At 40.8% G+C, this 24897-nt stretch overlaps 1 protein-coding gene across 2 annotated transcripts in view; it reads right to left on the reverse strand.

The window, feature by feature from the left end:
* Positions 1-748: 748 nt before the first annotated feature.
* FKBP1B (FKBP prolyl isomerase 1B) overlaps positions 749-24897 on the reverse strand; it is a 48457-nt gene continuing 24308 nt past the window's right edge. For both annotated transcript variants that reach the window (XM_030037863.2, XM_030037862.2), the window contains 2 exons: positions 4059-4171; positions 749-1441 (listed from right to left, as the gene is read on the reverse strand). In XM_030037863.2, coding sequence (XP_029893723.1) covers positions 1313-1441; positions 4059-4171 — 242 coding nt within the window. In that variant the 3' untranslated portion in view covers positions 749-1312. The remainder of the gene's footprint in view (positions 1442-4058; positions 4172-24897) is intronic.

Raw genomic sequence — 24897 nt, forward strand, 5'->3', positions numbered from 1 at the left:
CTCTTTTTTTCTAGAGCAGAGGGGAGCAATCAACTTTAGGCAAAGCAGAATAACAGCAAAGAGGCAGCTTTGCTGATCAGGTCCTGCTCCTAAAACCAGGTAAATGACAGTCTATGCATCTTCCCGTCTCCAGAGGAGGAACCAGCATTTTGTGAATTCATATAACCATCAAATGAAATAAATATTGGTCAGCCTCGAGTGCCAGGAGCCCAGTGCACAAAGTAAGTTTGCAGGCTACGTGAACAGCATCAGAAGATGCAGCCTAAAAAAACCCGTTGTGTTCAGTGCCCACATCATCCCACGGTTCAGATTTGTTTTGTAAGGTGGATGCACATAATTCTGCTCTTCTCTAGCCTTTCTCAGCTCCAGTAGAAAATTTTACACTAGTTTTACTGTTGTAAAGGCACAGAACTGGACCAGCACTGCATGTCTTTGAGAAGCATCACTTCCCATCTCTTCAGCTGCTAAATTTTGGCCAGAGTTGAAGGGCCACCAGCAGGGCAGGGGAGACGGAGAGTCACGAAACCTCTCTGTCCCGGCAGCCCTTACTCACACGTTCCTGGTACCTCTGGTCCCGCAGAGATCTTCCACTGTGCCATCTGTAACAGAAGCAGTGCGTGGTATTACGTGTATTTCATATAAGAAGGGAAATAATTAACAAAAAATGGGTTGATGATTGTTTGAAGAACTTCTTAGACACCAAAAAGAATTCCAGTGGCCAGAGGAAAAAAACAGGAAATAGAAACTGTAAAGTATCAAGATTTTATTGTTTTATATATATACTTTTAATTCTTAAATGAGACTATTTTTTAAAACAGCAGCAAGCAGAACGTACAAGTTGAGAAAAGTGGCAGCGCAGGTAACTCTGTTTGGCTAATGCCCGTTCATGTACAAGGCGTACATTGGATTTTTTTTTTTTTTGAGCACCTTTTGTATTTTTCTTTTCTTGGTTTAAGTGTACAGTAAGGCAGTGGTTTTTCAATAAGGAATATATATATATTTATATTTATATATATTTTCAATCATCACTGTGAATTCTTCTCACATGCAAGTTAAATAAAATGTACAACTTGAAAATGTTACAATGGTAGACATTTTTCCCAAAGCAAAGCTTCTAATAAAAGGCAAATACGGACACCACAAAGTTAAAAAAGAGAAGGAAGGCGTAAGAAACCGAACGGCAGGCGCTATTGACAGGACAGCTTGAGCAGGGAAGATGGGGATTCCAGTGAAGATTCCTCCCACTGCCGGCAAGGCAAGAAAGAATGGATGGTTATTAACAGATGTCTCCAGCCAACTCCCTCGAGAAGATTCACTCTAACCTGAGAAGCTCCACGTCAAAGAGGAGAGTAGCATTGGGAGGGATGACCCCAGGGTGGCCTGTGGCTCCATAGGCCATCTCAGGTGTGCAGGTCAACTTTGCTCTTTGTCCTAAGCTCATCTGGGTTTTGGATGTTGGAGAAAGGAAAAGAGAAGACAAAAAAACAGCATTAGGAGGAAAACAACGAACAAATCACTGTGTGGCACATTTACAGAATTGAGGAGAGTTGGGACCATTGGATTCATCTTTCAGCTTCAAGCTGAAGCTGCCACAAACAGCTCAGACATAGGTCTCCTAACTCCTCTGACTTCTCACAGTAGTTATTTAAATTGTGAGAACCAGTCTGGGAGTCACACAAAGGCTTTTTAATGCAGTTTGGTCCATCCTGCCTACACGGGAGCCAGCTGTAGGAGGTGCGAGTTCCTTCTGTGGCGCGCAGAGTACATGTAACACCATCAGTGGGTGTTAGGAAAAGGCTCTCAGTAACAGATAGGACCGGAGCTTTGTATTCATGAGAGATCAGTGCCGAAATGCAGTTAGGTTCGGCTTCTGAAAAGCATTCAGCAACATTTTTCCTTCTTCAGCCACCCCCAGGGACAACTTCAAAACCATTGCTCAAACGCTAATGCTGTAGGCACCCAACTTTCTGCTGTTGGGCAGGTGCAAAGCAAACACTAATGCAATCCTACTTAAAACAGGTACTTATTTCCTTAAACTCAGCCCAAGCCAGAGGGCAGACATCTCACCTCAGGTGCTGCTTATTCTGGCAGAACCCTTGTCCCTGGGATGGACAGAAATGCTGATTTCTCTCACTCCAGACTAGCTCTGGAGGTAAGAGTGCTCACTGAGATTTGGGCTATCAAGATTCAAATCCCTGCTCTTCCAACAGAGTATTTTGGGGTGGAGCACCATGCACTGGTAATTGAATATTCATTGGCCAAGAAACAATCCCTGATTTAAAGCAGTGATTTTAACTCAGACCTCTCTCCCAAGATCGGGCACATCACTGCACTACAGATTACATGGTATCTCCTGTTAAATTTTTTTCAGGTTCTATAAAATATGCCAAAGCTAGAGCTTTGATCACTTTGGGTAGAAGAAAAATGTGAACATGAACTTCTCCACATTCCGGGAGTATTCATACCATGGGGCTGAGGCTATAAGAGCAGATGAGCTCCCCTAGTCCCTGCAGGGATTTGCGTGGGGCAGGCTGTCTGCTGCTCTGATGGGTCCCTGCAAGCCAGACAGCTAGTAAGTCATGCACGGGTTTTAGGCATGGGGCAACCTTGAATTGTCAGAAGTTGAGCAGAGAAATGCAGATGCTGCTGACATCTGACAGTCCTTAAACCAAGGTTTGAAAAATCTACATGCTAGACACAGTGAACTGCCTTTTTCCAAGTGCCTTGTGTAAATCACACTCCCTAAACCCCTCGAAACCCTGGGGTGGAAGGAGACAGGCACAAGCTCGAGTTCAGACAGCGATCCACTAGGAGGAGCAGGAGGGCAGCGTGTTGCTACACTGATTACTGGAATGGCTTTTGGCCACTTATTAATTAAGGGACAGGAGTCAGGGAGCAAGCGCGGTCAAGGAAGGGATAAACTGATTCACTCAGCGCTTGTTGCCACTGCTTCATCTGAACTGGCTTCTGGTTTCTACAGCGCACTGGGGTCCTGAGCTCCTCTTAGGCCTTACTGCAAAGCAAATAATAAAGAGTCCAACTCAAATCCTTGAGAGGAAAGTGGGTATTTTTCAGAGAGTCTAGGATTCCTCAGATGGACTTCTACTTCTCTGGCTGGAGAGAAGGGAATGCTTGCATTGCTTTCTCCATAGGGCTGGAAACCATTTTCTCTTCCCTCCCTCCCTCTCTGGAAAAGCATGGTTGCATCATTCCTCAGTGGATTGTTTCTCATTTTGCATTCTTCCCTTTTCTCTATTTAAGCATAAGAAGTTGTCCCTATAATAATATTCGAGCAGTTTCCTCCTACACTGAGCTCTAGGAGCCCAAAACAGGGAGTCACAAGGAATATGCACCCTGATCTCATTCACTCTTGCACTTGAGCAGCCTGATCCTGATCGCACTCCTCACTTAGTGGGCCCTGACAGCACTGCAGACAAAAAGCAAGAGTTGGCAATGAATTGCATTGTGTGGCTCTTCTAGGGTTTTACTGTGTTGGCACTCAAACTGTAATTAATGGAAGGCAGTTTCCTTTTTCTCTACGAACGTAGAGTTGGTCAGTGAATGTTAAGTTTTGTAGCCGGGAGCCTGGAGTCATAAAAATTTAACAGTGCAGTTTGGTACCTTGTTCAGTAAGGGTCAAAATCTGCAGCTCGGTCATGGATGTCATCAAAACCAGCAGCTTGGACTTTTATGGAGTAGCTGAAAAGAGGCCACTCCATAAAACGCTGCCATCTGGAACATTTTAGAGGCCACTGTTGCCTATTTGTGGAGCTGCCCATGGGAAAGGGATGGGCTTATGTGGCACACTGGCAACTGGGGAGGGGACTTCACCTCTCCCCTCCCAAACACATACCACGTGGAACTGAGTAGGGGATGTCCCTGGATCGATGGAGGAGAACTACAGGAAATACTGTGCTCGAATGGACCATGCTTTTAGAAAACCACTCTGTACCCTACGCTGTGATTTCCACTTGGTCTTGTCACCATTGCACTGGATATTGCTGTGCTCACACACCCTTCAGCCGGCTTGAAGTTCGGCCAGAATAATTTCTTTGTACCTGTGTAACACCTTCTTCAAATCCTTTAATGACTTCTTGTCTGCCAATCTTGAACCTGAAAGGCTTGTTTCTGTCTCTGGAGGAATCAAACTTCTTTCCATTCTGTAGCATTCCTGCCAAAACAAGACACAGAGTTTCAATCTGAGCTACATCTAAATTTAAGTGGTGGGGGAGAGGGAATGAGTGAAAAATTAATGTCTTGGTCACATCAGCTGCTCATTTCCATTTTCACTTTGAAGCCTCATCCAAAACAGATAAGGCAGGGGAGTCAAACGCAGTGGTACCATATTGTTACCTTTGCCTTCTTTAGGCTCTAAAATAGAAATATATTATTCTTACTATTCTTAATGCAATAGGTTATAAGTTGCACAGACATACAGAAGAGCTGTTGCTCACACAGTGGAGCTTCCCAGCTAAGTAGATAAAAAGCAGGCAAGGAACAACTGGGAAGCAGCAGAAGAGAGAATCCCAAAGCAGGTGCCTGATTCAGGCCTGCTCCTGAACACAAAAAAGCTCCCTAAAACAAGTCTACAGATAAAGAAACCAAATTTAAGACAAATTTGACTAGGTTTACTTCTCGTTAAATACTTACAATTTATTTTAAGGTATTTTTTTAACAGCGTAACGAAATAAAGGAAATAGTCCCTGACGAATATGTAACGGGGCTGTTCCTACGTGTGGCCCAAAGCTCACCACACTCAACAGGAGCTTTCCACCCACTTCAAAGGGTAGGGATGTAGATTCAGGTCTGGGAAGTCTTGAGCCAAATTTGCTGCCAGTTGAACATCTGCAAGTACAGAGCAGCTCCTTTGACTTGTTCCCGCAAATTTATACCAGAATACCTAGAAGGAATATTTGGTACCTTGGACTGTTTACCTTCCCTACCTGATTTACTCAGGAGTACTAGAATAACGTGCATTACACAAACGTGGCCATTCCACACCATGCATGTGCATGTGAAACTTCTACACAACATTACAACTGCATGTGTCTCCTCCTGCATTCAAAAATATGAAAATAGCAAGGACATTTATATGAATACTCTACTACCCTCATTCTTTATATTTTCATTGAGCTACAAGAGACAGTCACAGGAGCACCTTACTCATTCCTTTTGATGGACACAACACTGTCTCAACCTATATATTATGAACACATACCCAGATTCTACAGCAAATGGATAAACCGTCACAGAGGGCTACATGATTAGGTATTGTCGTTCTCTTTTCAATCAGTGGATAATTATGGTAGCTTTCAACTTAAAAGTACCTGGTAATTGCTCTTTCAAAATGCTATACTCTGGATATTGCAAGGTTGGGCTGATAATAAATCCTTTCTTTGTAATGCTGTAGTGACAGTTTTCTGGGCATATACCATGACTCTCCTGTGCAAGGTGCTGTACAAAGAAAAGTTTATTAATAAGCAAATATCTGAGAAAGTTTCTGGTTGAAAACAACATTATCAAGCACAGCTTTGACAGAAACTGCTGAGAAATACTGCCTTTATGATCCAACATGAAAAATACAGTATTGCTAGTTTCTTTTCATTAAAGCAGTTGTACTAATAGACCAGCTTGATGCACAAGTTTTATTTTTCAGTGAAAACCATCAGTTATTGTCCAAACAACAACAAAAGGCATATTTTGCTTGCTTAAAAAGTCTGTGTTATGAATCAAAGGTAAATATAAAGGCATGTGCCAGGATGAAAAACAAAGACTAAAAGGGTAGGATTCGTCTTACCAACCTTTATGCTTCTTAAGATGTAGTCAGCTACTTTTGAGCTAATTACTCTGCTTCCCTCTATAATCAAGTCAGAGAAAAATGCACTTTCAGTGAGCAATTCATCTAACCAAATCTAGGGATCTCCATTAGGACATAATGAATTGCATCCTAGCAGTGCCTATTTCTTTGCAATGAATATAAGGATAGTCCAAACAACTAGCTCAGACATAGATGTCTCCAAATTCATTAGTAGTTATATCAGTGGTGATGGCATTCTGGACTTGCAGTAATGAGTACACAGTATTTGATTGTTCCAGTGGGGTTCTGTGTCTAGATATTTTACATCAATATTAAAACCAAATGACATATTAAAGCAAATCAGCTGTTGACCAAGTCCAACATTTGTCAAAGTTGGTACTTCAGAGACGTGCGCGCACGTGTGTGTGTGTGTGTGTGTAAGGCCTTAGGAGGAAAATTATGGAATAACCTGCCCATAAGGTATGCTTCATAACCTTCACCATTAGTACTCGTCATATTCCTTAAGTTTTTCACAGTATAATAGCGAAGTATTTTATGTATGCTCCAATGCAAGTACATACACATATTATGCAATATATCGGCTTAGTGATATCCCTAAACCCCTTCCACACAGGCTGGCAAGTCGCAGCAGCTGCCTGCACAAAGCTTTCTAGTTACAGACAAACATGGGTTCATTTGTAATGTAGAAAACCAAGCCTGCATATGGAGGAGGGCAGGCAGAGAGAAGCAGCTCGGGGGGGAACTCTTAGGCGTATCATATAATCCTTTTTGAAGTATTTGATCTTAAATTTAAATGGCAGTCCTTCCTTACAGCAATTTTATTTTTAAACACATCATAAAACCTTATGATTCTGTGAAGTGGAAGGAGACTATTGCAGAATCCCAATATTTAATAGTTTTAATATTAAAACTTAGTACTGTCATTACAGTCTGCATGCTCAAAGCAGTATGCAAACATTAATTATTCTTCACAGCAGCCCAAGGAGGTAGAAGAAGATATTTATTATAAAATAGCCTGTCTGGAAGTTCCGATTCAGATGCAAAGTTCCACAACACTTTAGTATGCTTTCACTTCATCTTGTAACTAAATCCTATTAAAACACTTAGCTAAAAGGTCTGATGGTAAATACCACGCATCTAACTGGCAGCAGAACCAGAATTAACTCTTCAGAGATCCTGACAACAGCTACTGGACAATGTTTCCCATTTAAAAAAATGTTTTTACCTGGCCATGAGCTTGCTAGTTTAATATAAGCTCAACATGACCCAGCAATGTGCACTTGCAGCCCAGAAAGCCAACCGTATCCTGGGCTGCATCAAAAGAAGTGTGACCAGCAGATCAAGGGAGGTGATTCTTCCCCTCTACTCCACTCTCATGAGACCCCACCTGCAGTACTGCGTTCAGCTCTGGGGTCCCCAACATGAGACGGACATGGACCTGTTGGAATGAGTCCAGAAGAGGGCCATGGAGATGATCAGAGGGCTGGAACACCTCTCCTATGAAGACAGGCTGAGAGAGTTGGGGTTGTTCAGCCTGGAAAAGAGAAGGCTCCGGGGAGACCTTACAGCAGCCTTCCAGTACCTGAAGGAGGCCAACAAGAAAGCTGGAGAGGGACTTTATACAAAGGCAGGTAGTGACAGGACAAGAGGTAATGGCTTTAAACTGAAAGAGGGTAGATTTAGATTAGATGTAAGGAAGAAGTTCTTCACTGTGAGGGGAGGTGAGGCACTGGAACAGGTTGCCCAGAGAAGCTGTGGATGCCCCATCCCTGGCAGTGTCCGAGGCCAGGTTGGATGGGGCTTTGAGCAACCTGGTCTAGTGGAAGGTGTCCCTGCCCATGGCAGGGGGGTTGGAACTAGATAATCTTTAAGGTCCCAAACCATTCTATGATTCTATGATTCTATAATACATCATATAAAAACTGACTTCCATTTCACCATCGAAAGCCTATAGAAGATTTTTGTGTTAGGCCTTGTAGAAGAAAACAGGCTGCTTTTCCTATGTTTACAGCAACAACCTATTTTCAGCAACGGCTGAACATTCATCAAGTGATGAATTCAGAAATGCAACCTCCTCTGTCATCACCCCACCTTACTGGTTTTGGAGGACAAACTGGGACGCAGAGTCAGATAGATGTGTCCATATTCACTGAAGCTCTGGCGGGAGGGTCAATTTTTATATGACTGCCCTTTAAATGCACATCCAGTTTAGAAATGAGTCAGAGTCCCCATGAGCCCTGCAGAAGTTCTGATCCGGATTTAGATCTGAACTTTAGATCTTTTTTATCCCTCTATTTCTGAAAGTTAGAGTCAACTATTCAGGCTCCTGGGAGCTAAAACAGCATAATGCTTTATTTTCTGTCTTGCTAATGCATCAATTGATTTTCTTTTTGTGAAAAAATTGATTTGGCTAATATTCTTCAACAAGGACGGATGCCCATCTTTGGCCTGCTGGCACCTTTATTTATCTAGCTAACAACAAGGAGAAAAAACCCCACAATCTGGGACTGAACAACGACATTGTTTTGCAAAGTCAGAACAATCAATAAGAGTTTTGACTGAGCAAGGACATCTAGATGCCTATATGCTTACTTGTTATAATAACCTTACATTTGATTCTGAAAGGTAAGAATCATTGTATTAAAATCATTAATTGTACAAACTCAGTTGTCAGAATATTGTGCGGATTTGAAACCATTCTGACCTACAAGGTGTCGTAATTAATAACTAGGTTTTAAAAATTAGGTGGCTGTAGAAAAGGAGATGTTTCAGATTGTGGGTCCTGCTGAATCACTGAAGTTCAGCTCATTGAAACTGAAGATCAAAGAGTAGATAAATCATTTTGTTAAGGAACATGACTAGGGATCCATCTAAACTGCCAAAAATACAATGGCATTTGGGCTGAAACAGCAGTGAAAACAAAACTTTAGTCTAGGTTTAACACAAGCTATTACTTCTTATTAAAACAGGTGTGTCTGCACTACTCTTTTAACATGAATTATCTAACTGAGGTCAGACAACCTCAGCTAAGATCACATCATTTAAGTCTGCTTCCAAAGGGGAGAGGGCTAATGATACTGTCTGTACTTGCCCAATAACTTTTGAATCTTTTAGCCAATTTCAACCAAGTTTGATGGAGGAGTAGGGTTCCTACTGACATAAAGATCCTATGCATATAATGAAAAGATAACTGTGTAGGAAGAAGATCCTGTACGTGCTTCTACCAAGAGAAAGGCTCAATCTTTATTCATTACCAGAGAACCTGTATTACTGAGGAGAGGTCAGGAATGGAAAGACATGAATGCTGCAGCTGGACCACAGTCTTAAGTTTCTTTTTACCAGAGGGTTCCTTCATCTGAGAATGATTCAGCTGAGAATTCAACAAACCACATAACACAAAGCCACAGAGCCAGCCCACCTATTTAGACACCTAACTTACACCTATGGTCCCAACAAACCATGCCCCAAACCAGGCCCAAGCCATTATCTATACAAAAGATGGATGGAGAGAGAGAACACCAAAGGCCCTCCACAGATAGCCTAAGTTTATGTGCCTGAATCTGGAAAATTCATGTGTAAAATTCCACTGCTAACATTAGCCATCCCAAAGGTAGAAACTGCATCTCAACCTGTCATCTAGGCTACTTCTACAGTTAATGGAGAAAGAAAGGTATCTCCAAGAATTATTCATACCACCTAGATTTCGATGTTAGGACTGCAATAACCTCCCGGAATTGTTTATCATTCTCAGTCAACTAACTCACAAAAGTTAAAAAAGTTAACAACATTAACTTTAAACGCTAGACTGCCAGCTTTTTATAGGGCCCTAGTGAGGAGGTATTAACTCATCCATCCATACCTAAATGAAGTAGACCAAATTGCATCCCAGGCTTCACTGGCTCCAGTGTTTACTGAATTATTTGCCTTTGCAGTGTTGACACATTCTGGGAATCAGAAGATGGAGATCCTAATCCAGGACAAATCCCTTGGTTTCAGTAGCTGCTCTCCTTTTATCCTATACAATGGGATTCATTTACCTCACAAGTATTAAGGGGATAAATTGAATAGGTGACCTTCAAAAAACAGTAACATTCATCTACAAAGTACTCGATTACCTTATTTTTTCAAACTGTAGTTACCTACAGAATGTAAAGGCAATACATACACTTGAAGACAGCTACTTTCTGAACCTATGTTGGCAGCAGAAAGAGGGGCAGATATTCAGAAGGTGTTTCTAGGACACTGTCCTGTTTGATTTTATGTAGACTAGAGGTTCTTCAGGACAGGGACTATATTTTGATGCCCTTTAATGCAATCACCTTTCCAATTATGCCTTGTAATAAATCTGTGCTGTTAAAAGCTTGTCATTTGGTTTGGTTCCTAGGACTCCCAGAGGCAGCATTTGCTGCAGTTAGTGTTCCTGTGGGTTAAGAATTTTTGATCTCAAGTGTTTCTTTTTTTCCTTAAAAGATATTGTTTCTATGTCAAAATATGTCAATGTTCTGTTGAGAGAATATCACAAAGGCTGGAAATTCTAATTCCCCCCCCATTTACAACCTGTAACTATTACTAATATACACTTTTAGTCTGGAAAATATGTAATTGGCAAGTTTTTAGAAACTGTACAAAAGTCTTTGTGTCAAGATTGACACCTTCACAGTGTATAGAGGAAGACACAGCTCAGCAGAGCACAGGAGTTCAGCATAATCGCATAGGCATGGTGGGAGAAAAACATCCATAAAGTCACAAATCACATCCCAGGTTGGTTTACACCAGCAGAACTCCACTGATTTCAGTGGTGTTATTCACATTTTACATTAAAATAGATCAGTTCTCTTCAGGACTCAGTCCTGACATACTGTGGTAAAGCAGGACAACTCCTCCACATTCAGTGGCATTCCCCCCTAGCTCATAGCTGAGTCTCATGCTAACACACCTGAAAATCTTGTGGTTTCCCATCAGGAACAAGAACAGTTCCCACGTGTGTCAGTGTTAAATGGAGAGATCTGGGCAACACTTTTCTAGGCAAATACAGTTGGTGCCTTGTGTTTCTGCTTTCCAGTGAAATGCCTTGAGGACCTAACATGCCTCAGCTCTCCAGCTCATTCCATCAGAACCCAGATCTGCATAAGCTGGACATCTCACACCTCTTACATCTTAATTTGCTGGTTCATTATTACCTCAAAAGGCAGTTCACAGTTTTACACCTTTTCATCATAACAACAGCTCCCAGTAATCTGTAGTTATACCTGGTCATATGCCTCCTTCCAAACAACCACACAGTAAGTAGTGTATACTTCTGATTTCCTTGATATGACTTCCAAAGCAAACTCTTTTCTGGACCAATTTGGCATCTCATCAATTTTACTGATGAAAATGACTGTTGTAATGGAAATAAAGAAAGAGTGTTGAAAGTGAGCTGGAGGATGCTTTCATTTCCTATGCTATGTTTGAATAGTGGGCCATCTTACTATGTCCTGCACAGGGACTTTGGCAACTGAACTGAGAAGGGAAGCATGGCTTTTCAAGGGAACGGTTCAACAACAGAGGTTTAGTACCACCGTAAACACAAACTCAGTTTTTCCCTGCTAATATTTCCTCTGCTTAATGTAAACAAAGCCTTATGAGGAAAAAAGGATTTGCTGGCTTAGACTGTATTTTCCTGACAGTTTACAGCCACTTAAGAAAAAATGATTAATCTTTTTAAGGGAATTTTCAGTCTAGAAGGATAATAGTTGAAGTGACTGGGGGGGTGCATCTCTGCAGCATATCAGCTCTTCACCACAATTTTGTTGTTGTTGTTTAAAAAGGCAACAGCAATGATTTGAATGTGCCATTTGTTGCCATGACAAACAATCACTGACTCAAAGTATAGAAATGGGAAATGGATAGCGGTGGTGGTCACTTCTTAGTTCCTGTTACCGCAGCACACTTCAGTAACGGTTGATCTTTTCAACGCAGGCAGCCTTGCTGCTTCATTTTCTTCATGTATTATATACTCATATATCTTTAATGTGGAGTAAGAGCAACACAATCAATTATTTATTATGCAGCTGACAGCATGCAATGAAGACACAACAGACAACTATTCAATAATGCATTACCATGCACTATATATCAGTGTTGCGTACAACTACAAGACAATATGAAAGAGCCTTGCACTTAGCTTGACTTCACAGCCAAGAAAATTACATGCAATTGTCTAGTTCACTCTACTGAAAGGCATTATTCTGTCCTAACGGCTTTATAGATTTGCATATTTTTAAAGGAGAAGAAAAAGTAGATTTACCCTCAAGGCAGATATGAGGCTGAATAAGCATATTCTACATGAATTGAAGGAGACCAAAACAGTTCCTCTGGTATCCTGTTGTCTTAAAACAGTCATTTTATTTTAGGGTTTGATTCTGTTACCATTACAAAGTTCAGCTGTAAAATATACATGCTCTGCAGCATAAGGCAAATTTCATTTGAATAAGCATGGCAGAATCAGGTCAATCTGGGTATGCTAATGAGTAGGACAATAGATGTCTAAAGCAACATTTTAGAGATAATACATTACTATAGAAATACTTTGCATCTCTTGCACCTCTACTCCTAAATACCACTTCCTGTAACACAGGTTCTGGAGGGAGAGGGAACATTCCTGACTGGGCTAGGTCCTTCTGTCCCTGCCCTCGGGTACCAGCCAAGAAACACAAAGAGCAGTTCAAGAGCACGACTGTAATACAAAGAAGACATTTTGCAAGATTTCCCACCTGAACACATGCAGCAGAGCTTGGCCAAAGAATTCTAGCCATCTAGTGCACCAAGATAATAGGACAATACAATTAATCTCTTTTTTCTTCTTGGTTTCATTCTCAGTCTTATCCTATGCCACAATGCACACATGTATTTCTTTCCCCACCATTTTTGTTTAATGGTTGCTTACACGATGGTGGTATGGATTTGATATTTTAGCCTGCAGCACATATATGAGTGTGCAGATGACCTTCCACTGGGAAGTTACGCACTTCAGTAGCGGGTTAAATCTCACTGAAATAGATGAACAAGACAGCCACCTGTCTTTCAGTGTATGGCACACGAAGGGCCCAAGCTAGGTCACCAAAGCTTCCGAATACAGATCTGGGTGCAGGGAGCGTGGAAAAACACCACAGAAAGCAGAAAAGGATCTTCAGACTTTTCTTGGGAAAGCTCTGAGCGTGGCTCTGAGATCACATGACAGAGGGGGTTTGGGAGAAAAGAACCAGCTTCCCTACTAGTTAATTCCTCCTCTGCCCAGAGAAAGGGGATATTGAATGATCTGCCAGAAGAAACACCTTCCCAACACAACATAACAATACTGCATCAGCAGTTAGGTGTGCTTTAATGATGAGCTGTTCCCAGACTGGGCATCCTTTGATTTTCAACTGTCTAGCCTTCCAGCATGTGCCTCCATTTCCTTCTGAATAAAATCCGTGCTGAAATCTTAATTTATCAGTGCAACACTTCTGATTCCCTTGGCTTAAGCTAGCAACAGTCTAGTGACAAATCTATCCATCTTTAGTAGGGCATTGGATTAAGAGGCTGTGCATACCCAGAGACAATAAATTTGAGCATGAAAAAGTATATTCTTAATGTGTTACCACTTAACACCAAGATGCTAAAAAGGTATGTTGGCCTTTGGGGCATTTGGAACTGAAAAATAACGTTTCTCCCCACATCCCTTGTGAATGAATGCTCTTTCTCTCTCACAGGCGCCTCTTTACCTGGTTCTTTATCACATCCAAGTTTCTTAACGCATAGCATGGCTACACCTCCTTCACAGAGGAGTGTTTATAAAAATGGGTGTTGACTGAGCCATGTAAGAAGGCACAGTCAATATGCCAAGATTACATATACTCTAAATAAGTCAGAGGCAGACACTGCCATTCCATCATGATCTCATATGTACATAAAACATATATAATGCAGAAGTTAAGTGCTTTTTATCCAGGGTATCCAACTTTTTGATCCAGACTGGTCAGACATCCCTGTAATAGGTTTTATTTTAGAGATGTGGTATGACCTTCCTGGCTGGCATTATGCAATATCCCCTCCCTTCACAAGCGTTCAGAGAATTCCTGCAGAATCGTCTCCTCCCGCCTGCGATTCCACACGGGAAAATGAGACATGACTTCATTGGCACCAATTTGGGGCCACCATGGGGCCTCACTTCAGCATAACACACACAGTTTCCAGGGTAATCAGGTGAAACACACTGCTGTTTCACTCAAGGAACGAATCCCTTGCTGAAGAATGGAGAAGGATGGGTATCTAGATGCTGCACTCTCTCCATTGACATGGACAGACCACAGACTTCTAGGTAGCTAAAGACAGTTGAGATTAATTCCACCCAAAACAACTTGATCACAGTCAAGATTAGTGAAAAAATGCAGTTTAAAACCCAGTTGCTTTTGATTTGTGTACCAAACGCCTTCCTGTGGATTATGTTGCCTAAGGTCCTTTAGACCCCGTCACCACAGATCTACCTAGATCTACTTAGTCACTTACTGTATAGTAATATATACAGTAAACATGCTGTAGAAATAACAGAAAGTAAAAGCCACTTCTAGTCTTTGAATGAACTCTGAGAAGGGTTTATTAACAAGTTATGTACTGGGCAGCCCTCATTATGTTGTCAGAAGTTCAGCCTACCATTAAGATCAGATAAAACCAGCATTTTGCTAAGCAGCCTTTATCATTTGCAACACTCCAGTGGAAAAATGTCTTATTCAGATACCATTATTTTTCTAGGCTGTCTTTTTAAAAGATACATGAGATACACTCATCAAAGGAACAAATCTTTCTATAGATGTATAGTTTGTTCTTCTCACCTACTAGGAACGCACCTGCTTTCACAAAAAAGAGCATTTTTGCAGTATTGTTTTCAATATAAACAGTGTTTTACGTGCTCCAAGGCAGACCCTAGCAGTGTCATAAATATCACTCTGCCTGTAAACTCTGAGAGTGTGTTCTGAAATAATACAAGCTATGAAATTCTTCTTTTGCCACATTTGTTTCCTACTTTTGTTCATTGTTCCTGGTGTTGCAGATTCTCATTGGTGCAAACTGGCACAGTTCCCCTGATATTAATGAAAGTACAAAATATATGTAGCAGTTTAAGACCTGGATCATTGTAATTTAAAACTAAGTGGAATGATGCACTCGGGACTATTCTCCATAGCAGAATCCTGCAAGAATATGGAAGAGTGTAGATTTGTGATCAGAACAAAAAGCTGGATGTCAAAAAGAACAGGTTCTGTCACTAGACAGCTGTGTAAGTGTAACTCACCTTCATTTTATTCCCTGTGAAACAAGGACTGTAGTTTCACCAAGGTCAGAAAGACAGTCACTAGCATATCCAGCAATAATATTATTAATTAATATACTTTGCCTTAGGTATCTTGAAAGGCTTCATTCAGTAAGCCTTTAAAGTATCTTCAGAGCCACAGTGGAAAGGAGCTATTAACAGCGCAGTTTGTTATTATAAATAGGTGTTTTCCATCTCTAAGTTTTGATCTTGGTGATCTTATAAACGAACTATGGAAAAAGTGGCAGCTGTTATCTTGACAGATGGGTCTCAGGCATTGCTCTGCTGGGCATTAGACAGTCGTCTCTCTGGAGAACAATAGGAATTTCCAAGTGCCTGTATCTATTTTCATCTACTTAACAAGCCACTCATGTCTTGGACTAGTGAAGGGAAGAAGCAAGGAGAATGCAAAATAAATGTTTTAGGGGAAACATCTCAGAGCAAGGGGTGAGAATCAGAGCAGTATCACCTATTAGTGACTTCCTCCTTGAGTTTTATTGAAGTGACAGACAGAAAAAGAATCAGAAGTTTCTTATAGGGGCAATGGAGATAAACAGGCACTTCCAGAAGGTGAGATACAAAAAGCCTGTGCACTGAGTGAAGTGCAGCCTGTAGTCAGCTAGCTGGACACAGTAGCTACAAGGACGCGTCTCAATTTTCAGCTCTTCCTAGAATTTAGCATCATCATCCATTTTGGTTGTAGAGCTTTAAATCTAATTTTAAGGACAGACACAAGCCTTAGAAAGGTTCATCCTTTTTAAAGTGTTGTTGGTAGAGAGGGTGCTGCTGCCCACATTTTCTATCATAACACTTGCCAAGAGCACAAGTTCAACTCCACCTCAAGCCTGAATTTAAACACGTCCTTCACCTTTTCTGATAGTATTCTCATCATCGGACAACCAAACACTCAATGGGATCAGCCTCTATGCTCCCCGCCTTGAGTCTGTATGGTAGCTGGAAATGGAGAATGATGAAGTTAGGAGAAAACTAAGCAAGTAGTAATTAGGGAGGTCAGTGGGATGGCCAGAGACCTGGATCCCAATCCTTGCTCCCAGGACTTGTTAGATCAGCTGTGCCTGATGTTGTGTAGGATTTGTCCCTGCATCGTTCTCATTGACTTTAGCAGGAATTTGAGGATAGACTGCACAGACCGTAATGTTTTTTCCAAAAGCAAAAGTATTTTCACACTCAAGACTGCTGCAAACAAAACACATTGTAAATTAAGCCAGTTTAGATACTACAAACAGAAATAGTAGTCAGTCCACAGACACAAACAACAAAGATAAACATTGCAAAAAATACAATAGCACAACAGAGTGGAAAACAACACAAGTTGAGAGCAGACCAAACAGTGAAGCATTACATAAACAAATCTATTATTACTCCAGCAATGAAAAGCCAGAAGATTTCAGACTCTGCAGCGATATGTGTAATATTATCATCTGTAAAAGCAAAGACAGAGACAGTGAATACATTGCATAACTCACAGGAATTGCTGTAGACCAGACAGCTCTCTATCACAGGTCACACAATCTTTTATTATCCCAGTAAGTAAAACTGAAAAAGTAGCATCCCATATGAGTAACTTACTATAGGAAGTCAGTAACAATCTGTTCCTAACAATCAAATGGCAAAACCATACAAATCACAGTAACAAAGGATGTTTTTCTGCAGAAAAATAATGAATGTCCTGTTCAATTTTATCCAAAACTCCAAAGAAAATACAATTCAGGGTTGAATGGAAAGAAACATTTTGCTTTAGAATATTAAAAAAAAAAAAAGAAGGCTTATGTTCATCTGAAAAATACATTGCTTTGTTTTCAGATGACTAATATGAACTATTTAAATTCAGCTTTGATGAGGTCTAGGGAGCTCTTGAACACCACCACCTTTCCAATTATTTAACACCAAGTATTGTTTAGCTACATCCAAGCTAAAAGACAGAGGAGCTATTAAGGAGAAAACATAAAAGGAAAAGAGAAAAGTTAAAATTCATAAGGAACATGCTGAAGGGGAGGCATATCAGATAAAATTCAAGTATCCAGACAGCCAAACCAGACAAAAGAAAGGCAGAACTGACCTAAAATTTGGATCAAAGAAGCTGAGAATTATGTGAGAGGGATACATCTGGTCTAAAATAATCATTCACCCAGACACTCAGAGGTATTCTACCTCACTTTTAAAAATAATTGAATGGATCTTCCCTGATCAGGTAACGTGGCTTACTCTGTAATCCATAATATGTAATGTTACGGAACATGTAAAAGCTCAATTCATTTAGGCTGCTGCTGCTTCCATTTTCCCATTTTGCACAGCAAAGAAAAAGGTTTGTAGGAGTTAATTTATCTCAGTTTTGTGTACCATTTTAATGCTTAAACACCTATCTGCAGATTTACTGGCTGCCTGCATAGGGAGTTTCAGTGATCCCGCTCACAAGGGCAGCAATCACCCAGGCTACTGAGTCTTTGGAAATAATTAATCAGAATTGTAAGTATTCTGGCTGTTAATGTTATCAAACAGTTGCCAGGAAAAAAGAAATAAAATGGAAAATTACACAAAACTAATGAATTTAAGTAATCTAAGTTTCAAATATATTAAAAAAACCCTTGCTGATTCAACTCAAAACTGACATGGGTACAAATCTCTCTCCTGGGAAAACAAGTTGTTTTTTTTTTTCAAGAAAAAGGATGCAGAGAATTTAAATTTCTTGGTATATCTAATCTGTGTTCCCTAACACAACTGAATATCTGTGAGCTTCTGCCTGCTCACGTGACCAAAGATCACTAAGGACACAGCCAGGCACGCTTAAGCCATAACTCTATTTTAACAGGAACGAACCACATGAAAGCATGTTCTGCATCTCATTTCGCATCTCACGTGTTCTGCACAGTCTGTGGGCTCAGGCAGTATCCTAGAGACACAGAGCACCATATATTGCATTCCTATTTTGTCTGTTATAAGCATCCATCTAGTACAATAAATATTACTGTGTAGTAAAACCACTGTTTTCACCAAATCGACCTACCATTTTTTGCATCTTTTTATGGCTTTCAACTTATTAATCTGCCCTGAAGACAGGACGCTTTGATTCCTGAGAACCGCCTCGTCATCAGTACTTGGTCTTTATCCACACGTAATTCGGATGATGACTTCTCCTGCATGTCCACAGCCTTGGCTAATTCTCCAAATAAACCTGTGCTTTATAGCTTATGATGTGCTTGCAGATGATGGCTTTCAGATTTTTTGAGTCTTTCTTTGATACAGGAATCTCTGCCGAGATCATTCATCAGCTGCATTTTCTTGTTCATAAGCTGAAAGCTGAGTTTTGGTTTTGTCTTTTTTCGTATCAGTGGTTCCTCTCTCTTGTAGACATCATGGCGTGATGAGGGTGCTCAGGCAGTACCTGTGGCTTTTCCTGACCGTGGGCTTTGCAACAATACCACCGCGCAAGCTATCTCGCTGCTGCCTTGTGCAGCTGCTTCACTCTTCCATCACACCCCGTATGTTTGGGAAAGCTCCATTTCTGCTACGAGCAAGGTTTTCAATTCCGAAAATGCTCAGTGGAGAAATTCATGTCAGGCACATTGCAGCATGTAATCATGTATTCTGTTTCTGAGCTCCTTCTGCCCTACCATACAGGTTTCATGGATGGAGCGCAAGACCACTATCTCTGCAGGCTTGCAATATTCGCCTCTTCTCTGCCTTCAGTAAAGTATGGTAAGTCACTAATGGACAGATACCTGATCTTATATATAGGGCACTGCTGCTTGTATCACATCCTGAATGTCAGCCTGAATACTTGGCGAAGGAGAGATATCTAAAGCTATCATATTATTTGCTGGATGAAAAGTCTAAGCCAGCCATAACAATTCTGGTAATTCAATTCTTGATCTATGCATATTTCTTTAATTTCTGTGTAAAAAGGCTTTGCCTTTTTAAGTCAAAACATCATCTCCCTTCCTTGTGCACTGTGTGCCCTAGTGTTTACCTTCTAGGAAGAGGATTATATACTGCCTTCTGTCATACCAAACTTCAAATTTTTTACTTGCTGTTCATGGCCTTCTTAGAGACGTGGTCACATGTTTCAAAGCCAAGTATGGTTGGAATTTAGCAGGCAATTCTCAAGGCAAAACCACTGCATATAAATTTTTGCACAGCTTGCGAATGAACCAGCAAGCCCTTCAGTGATCTGCCCTTAGTACTAAGGTGGCTTCCATAATGTAAACAGCCTTTTCTGCAAAGATCTGAACACCTGACTGTGGGGAATATGACACCAGACTCCTAGACAGCAAATCTCAAATTAACATTTTGCTAAATAGTTTCAGAAATATGTCTTTCATCAGTGCTTTCCGAAGGGTTTAAAAGAAAGTGGTGTGATTTAAAAAAAAAGTGATTTATAAACCAGCTGCATTTGGATTGCAACATTGCATTAAGCAGAGAAGTAATTTTTGGAGCAAATATAACAGCCTGCTTCTGTTTAGGTGTAATATTTTTTCTACTTATGTTACACCAAATTATGTGGATAATAAAGGCGCAGTGCACCTTGCAAGGAGCCAGAACTCAAACAGTGTTTAGTTGCATGTCTTTGAATGGAATTGCTTTATAGGACCATGAAACCTAAATATTGGTGCATTGCAGATTGTCATTTTTAGCTGCTGCAATACGACGTCTTGTTTTGGTGCCTACTGCCAGATGACATCATCTTGTAGCAACTTTTTCAGTGGAGCAGCCAAAGCTGCTTCTCCCAGGATATTGTTGACTAGAAATCCAACAATACTGTATTTTCTTTTTTTTTTTAGTCTTCCTGCTGCAAGTAAGACTGGAAGGATGGGAAGAAAGAAGAAATTATAGAATCATATTGGCAAGGAAGATCACAGTGGCCCTGGGAAAGGCAGTGATGCAGATACTGTTGTAGTACAGCCTAAAGGTGGACCGTATCTACACCCAATAAACACATAAGCAACATCAATTCTTCAGAACTGGTGCATGCATGGATACATACAACTCTATTTTCTCACATTAGCTTGAACTCTATCAGGTTCTCTATCCAGTAATCTAATAATGGCTAGAGGTGAAGCTGCAGCAGTGAAAAAAGAACCAGAAAATCCTTGTTTGCCATGCTGCAAGGATGATTTCTGCTGCAAGAATGATTTCTGCTACAAGGATGATTTCTGCTACAAATGCTTTACAGGCTAAGAGCATGACATCAGGCTGTCATGTAACATAGACTGCAGGTCCAGGCTGCATGTCTGAATATATTTGTCTTGGCTTCCATGTCAAGTTCGAATTTTAGAGATGCACTGTGCATGTTCAAATCAAATACCAAACTTCCTCTGGGTGTGCTCCAAGACTTGTGTTGACTCTTGGTATTGCTTAATAAAGAGGGGAGGCCAATTTAAACTACAGATTTTTGCCAATTTTTTGAGATGATATAATGTTTTGCATAGCCATAAAAATTATACCGATTTTCACACATGACATGAAGTTGACAGTGAGCATTACTAGCTATGGCACAATGTATGTTTTTACTCTAAGGCAGACAGACTTTCTCCCAGTGAGCGGGAGGACATGTTATCTGATCCCTAATTTGTTTAACAGTCCATAGAACCTTTTTAGGCTGGTGCCCAGATACGATCTTTATTTCTGTCTTTGTCATGACAGTGCTACCAGACTAAGTGCATTGGACCATGTCTCAGTTTGGTTGCTTATATTTCAATCGTTTAAGCTCTCAGAAGAGAACACAAATCAGCATCACCTGTATTTTTAAGGTTACAAGAACTTCTAAACCTTGTTCCAATCTCATTCAGAGCAACTTCAACATCCTGCTTGCTCTGCTGAAGTGTTAAAGAATGCAAAGCAGGAGCGCTACCTTTTTATCTGCTTCAGAAGCCTCTATGGAGATTAGGAAGTGTTGCTCTGATCTCTCCCAGTCCTATGCCACCTTTCTATCTGGACATGAAAGGTCAGATTTTAAGCTGGGGTAAATCAGTTGAACCTCAAAAAGGTCAACAGAGCAATGCTAGCTTTTTCCAGCCGAGGAGAAATTCTCACTGAGCCACTTCAGAGATATGAGACTTGGGATACAGGGTTTTTCCCACCACACGCTTCCCTATAACCATTTTCGACTTGCCTATGCACAGTTTCTCTAGCTCCCTAGATATTCTGTTCAATTTCTTGCCTTTTTTTTCTCCTCACTCTCTGTATTTAAAAACAATTTGCCTTCCTGGAAGCCAGAAAATTAATATGTTCTAATCTTTGCACCAGTCACTTTTTCTAACGTGGATTTATTCTGTTGGACCCAGGACTAATAAAGCTTGGTAGGATCACAAAAGATACAGTGAGAATATTTACTCTCAACTTCTTATTCTTAACAGTAATAAACAGCACACCTAGATCCAAACTCTTTCTTCATTTGTCCTTGCATCAAGAGCTTTCTGAGAGGGTATAAAGGACAAATGATACAGCCTCTCTCAGTGTCCTTGCATATAGACTTTGAAAGGACCAGAATTCAAGAGAGGTCTTCTTGGTTTAAATTGTGTGAATAAAAAAAAAAAAGACCTGTGTATGAGACATGAAAATAGTTAGGTTTCAACACTCTTCACTGCAAAAGCAGAACATCTGATGCTAGATGGTCATATCAGTGGGGAACTGCAAGAATAAAGGAGGACCTTGTACAAAATTTCCCACCACAGACATAAAGACTAGTGTGTTGGCTGAGCACAGAATGAAATGAGTAAGTTTCATTATCTTAAGATAATGATTGTTTTGGGCTTGGGGTTTGTTGTTTGTTTTTTGGTTTTTTTTCACACAAATTCAAAGCAAACTGAGCCAGGTTTAGTTTGGCTGGTTTTGCTGCATTGATGTGACTTTGCTAAAAATAGGCAAATCAAACCAGAGCTCCCTACTCAAGTTTGACCCTATATTAATAGAAATATGCATGACCCTGAGACACTCCTACATTAAACAATCTGAGTCAGGGCGTCTGCCCTGACTCATCCAAATTGCTTTTCTCATTTTGGGTAACTTGGAAATAACAGTGGCATAGATGTCGCAGGAGGGGCAGTAAGCGATACTTGTATTAACACCTTCATTTTTGGAAATTTGGTGTGCCTGCTATAGACAGCTAGAGGAAGGAAGGAAAAAAATAAATAAATCAAACTCTGGCTTGTACACAGAGACAGCCATCCTTCCCTATGAGTGGGGAAAGTGCCAAGGAACAAATTGGATAGTGAGTACAAAAGGAAGAAAAAACCCTCTGTCCTGCTGTTTACTTGCACCGGTGCATGCTATTAAATGCGTATGCCTTGGGGGAGTGCCAACCTACCCCCAGGAAATTCCGGCCCATCTTGAAGAGAGTCATCGTTTACTACTGAAAAAAAAGAATTAGCAGGGGCAGTAAGAGGCTAAGATGATTGGGTTTAACTTTCACTGGCCCAAAGCCAAATATGCAAGCAAAGGCTTAAGAGAACTTTCTTCTGATGCCTCTGTGCCAACAATAGATGTGGACAGGACAAATATTTACAGACCTAAAGTGGAGGAAGACTAAAAGGGGGGAGCCAGACTCTGCCTGAAGTGCTTATTATAATGATTAGCCCGTGGCAGCTTTATGGCCCTGAAGTGACTGCTCCCCACAGCCGGAGACAGGATGGAATGACTCAATGACGATGCCACCAGCACAAGATGTCTTTTCACACATACTGTACCATGCCGTCCTCCCTTTCCCTGGGGGTGTATTAATAGCAGTGCAGGCATACTGTACATACTACAGTATAACTACCTCTCTCTGAAGTGAGCACAGGCAAAGCTGCCAGTGGGCTAAAACACATACAAACCAAACAAAATTATCTTGGAGACCTGCTGGAGGTGTTGACTCTTGTGCTCCATGCCCTGAATGCTCTCTTTCTCTCTGAGCATCTCTCTGAGGCCACCTCCCTCTGTAAGTGTCTCTCCTCAATACCCAAACGTGTCCTAACATTACAGAAAAATGAGTTATTAAATGATTTGGCTGAGAGATGTCTCTTACTTTATTTACCTTTGAAAATAGAAGGTAAATAGTAATATATATGTATATAGTAATATATATGTGTGTATCTGACTGTGTCCTGTCCTCCTCTGTTCTTTGTTGTTCACCTTCCTTAGCTGTCTGAGAATGAGAGTTTCTCTTAATCTGTTTTTTGCACAGTTAAGCACAATGGAGCTCTTGAATGATGCTATGATACAAACATAATCAAATTCTCTTTTCTCTGTTCCTGGAAACAATGACAATGCTATAAAAAAAAATAATGGTGGGAACATCTATAGTAGGGGGGAGTGTTTGAGAGCAGAACTTTGTCCAAAAGCACCTGCATTGAACACAACCAAAGGATTATTAAAATAGTTGTTTAGTTGTGATAACTAGCTAGCTCATTCCTTACTTTTCCAGAGCTGAACTTGTCACTCCACCCTTAAAATTGCTGTGGATAAATTTGATCTGAAGATCTCCCCAGCTTTGCCTTCCTGAATATTTATGTCTGAAGCCCAAGAACTGCTGCTGGTTGATCACTGCAGGATAGATCTTTAGCAAAAAGGACCTTGAAATGAATAGCCACATCCTGTAGCATCTGCTTACAGGCATTTAATTGCATTATTTTCAACCATTTAAAAAGCAATTATTCCCCTTCTTCCTACACACCCTTGTTTACTAGAAAAACTGCAAACAGTCAGAGATGTGTGGGAAAATTAGAGAAATTTTCTGAAAAAGCAGTTATGTAATAAAGAATTAAACACATCTCCTCAGTGGGAGGTTAATTAATGGAGTATCTTCTGTTTCTCAGTCACCTTGAGCTTTAATACAGGAGTCCTGACATCCAGTGCATGCCAGGGTGTGCAAATGAATAATTTTCTATTTACCTTTTCTCCTAAGGAAATAAAATCAATAATGTAACCCCACAAACCTCACAAACTGTAGCAACACGCAGCCTTCAAGAGGTAGAGAAACAGTCTTCCTATGTAGCCCTAAGGAGACCCATAAAGCAAACACAACCCTATGTCCTCATAGATAAAACACTGTTTACCTTGTGTGACTCTCACATTACATTGCAGAGTACCAGGAGGGTGTTCTTTGCTACTACTCTACAGTGCCCATTAAATGCCTTGCTTTCTCTCCTTCTGGCTGCTACATGCAAGAAATTAGATGGGCATGTCCTGACCATCTGCAGAAGCTAAATCATGCATTGGACGTTCTTGTCATCAGGCTCTTGGTCTGTCCAAAGTAAGCGTAAATAAAAGAAGCGATAAACCGCCCAGTGAGGCCAGCAGCAAGCTCTGTGGTTGGCTCCAGAGCCACGCTTAGATTTGCAAGTCGAGCGAATGCTCTGATACACAACCTGGATGCTGCTCCATGAGCGTTTTAGGCTGTGTGGTCAGAAAGCAGCTCCCAAACGCTGAATGCGTGTGGCATTGCTACTGCCAAGACAAACGTAATCGTTCTCAGTCTAATCCTAAAACCTTTCATTCTTTTCCTTCTGTTTTGAGCCCTGCTTCTGTTCCCCAGTCAGAAATCTCTAAGCAGGAGCTGACCTGTCTGATCCCAGCTGGGGTCTGAGCCAACATGGATTATCACCAGTGGAGAGCTACAAAATCATGGCCAGGGCATGTTGAGGTCATGGATGTTTCCTCAGCTGAAATTGCTCTCTCTCTTTCCTTCATAGCCGTGTATCTTCTACCTAACTTTCCAGCTTAGAGAGCTGGCTATGCTCTGAGACTATGGGTA

The sequence above is a fragment of the Aquila chrysaetos genome, chromosome 15, assembly GCF_900496995.4.
Source record: "Aquila chrysaetos chrysaetos chromosome 15, bAquChr1.4, whole genome shotgun sequence".
Taxonomy (NCBI): Eukaryota; Metazoa; Chordata; class Aves; order Accipitriformes; family Accipitridae; genus Aquila; species Aquila chrysaetos.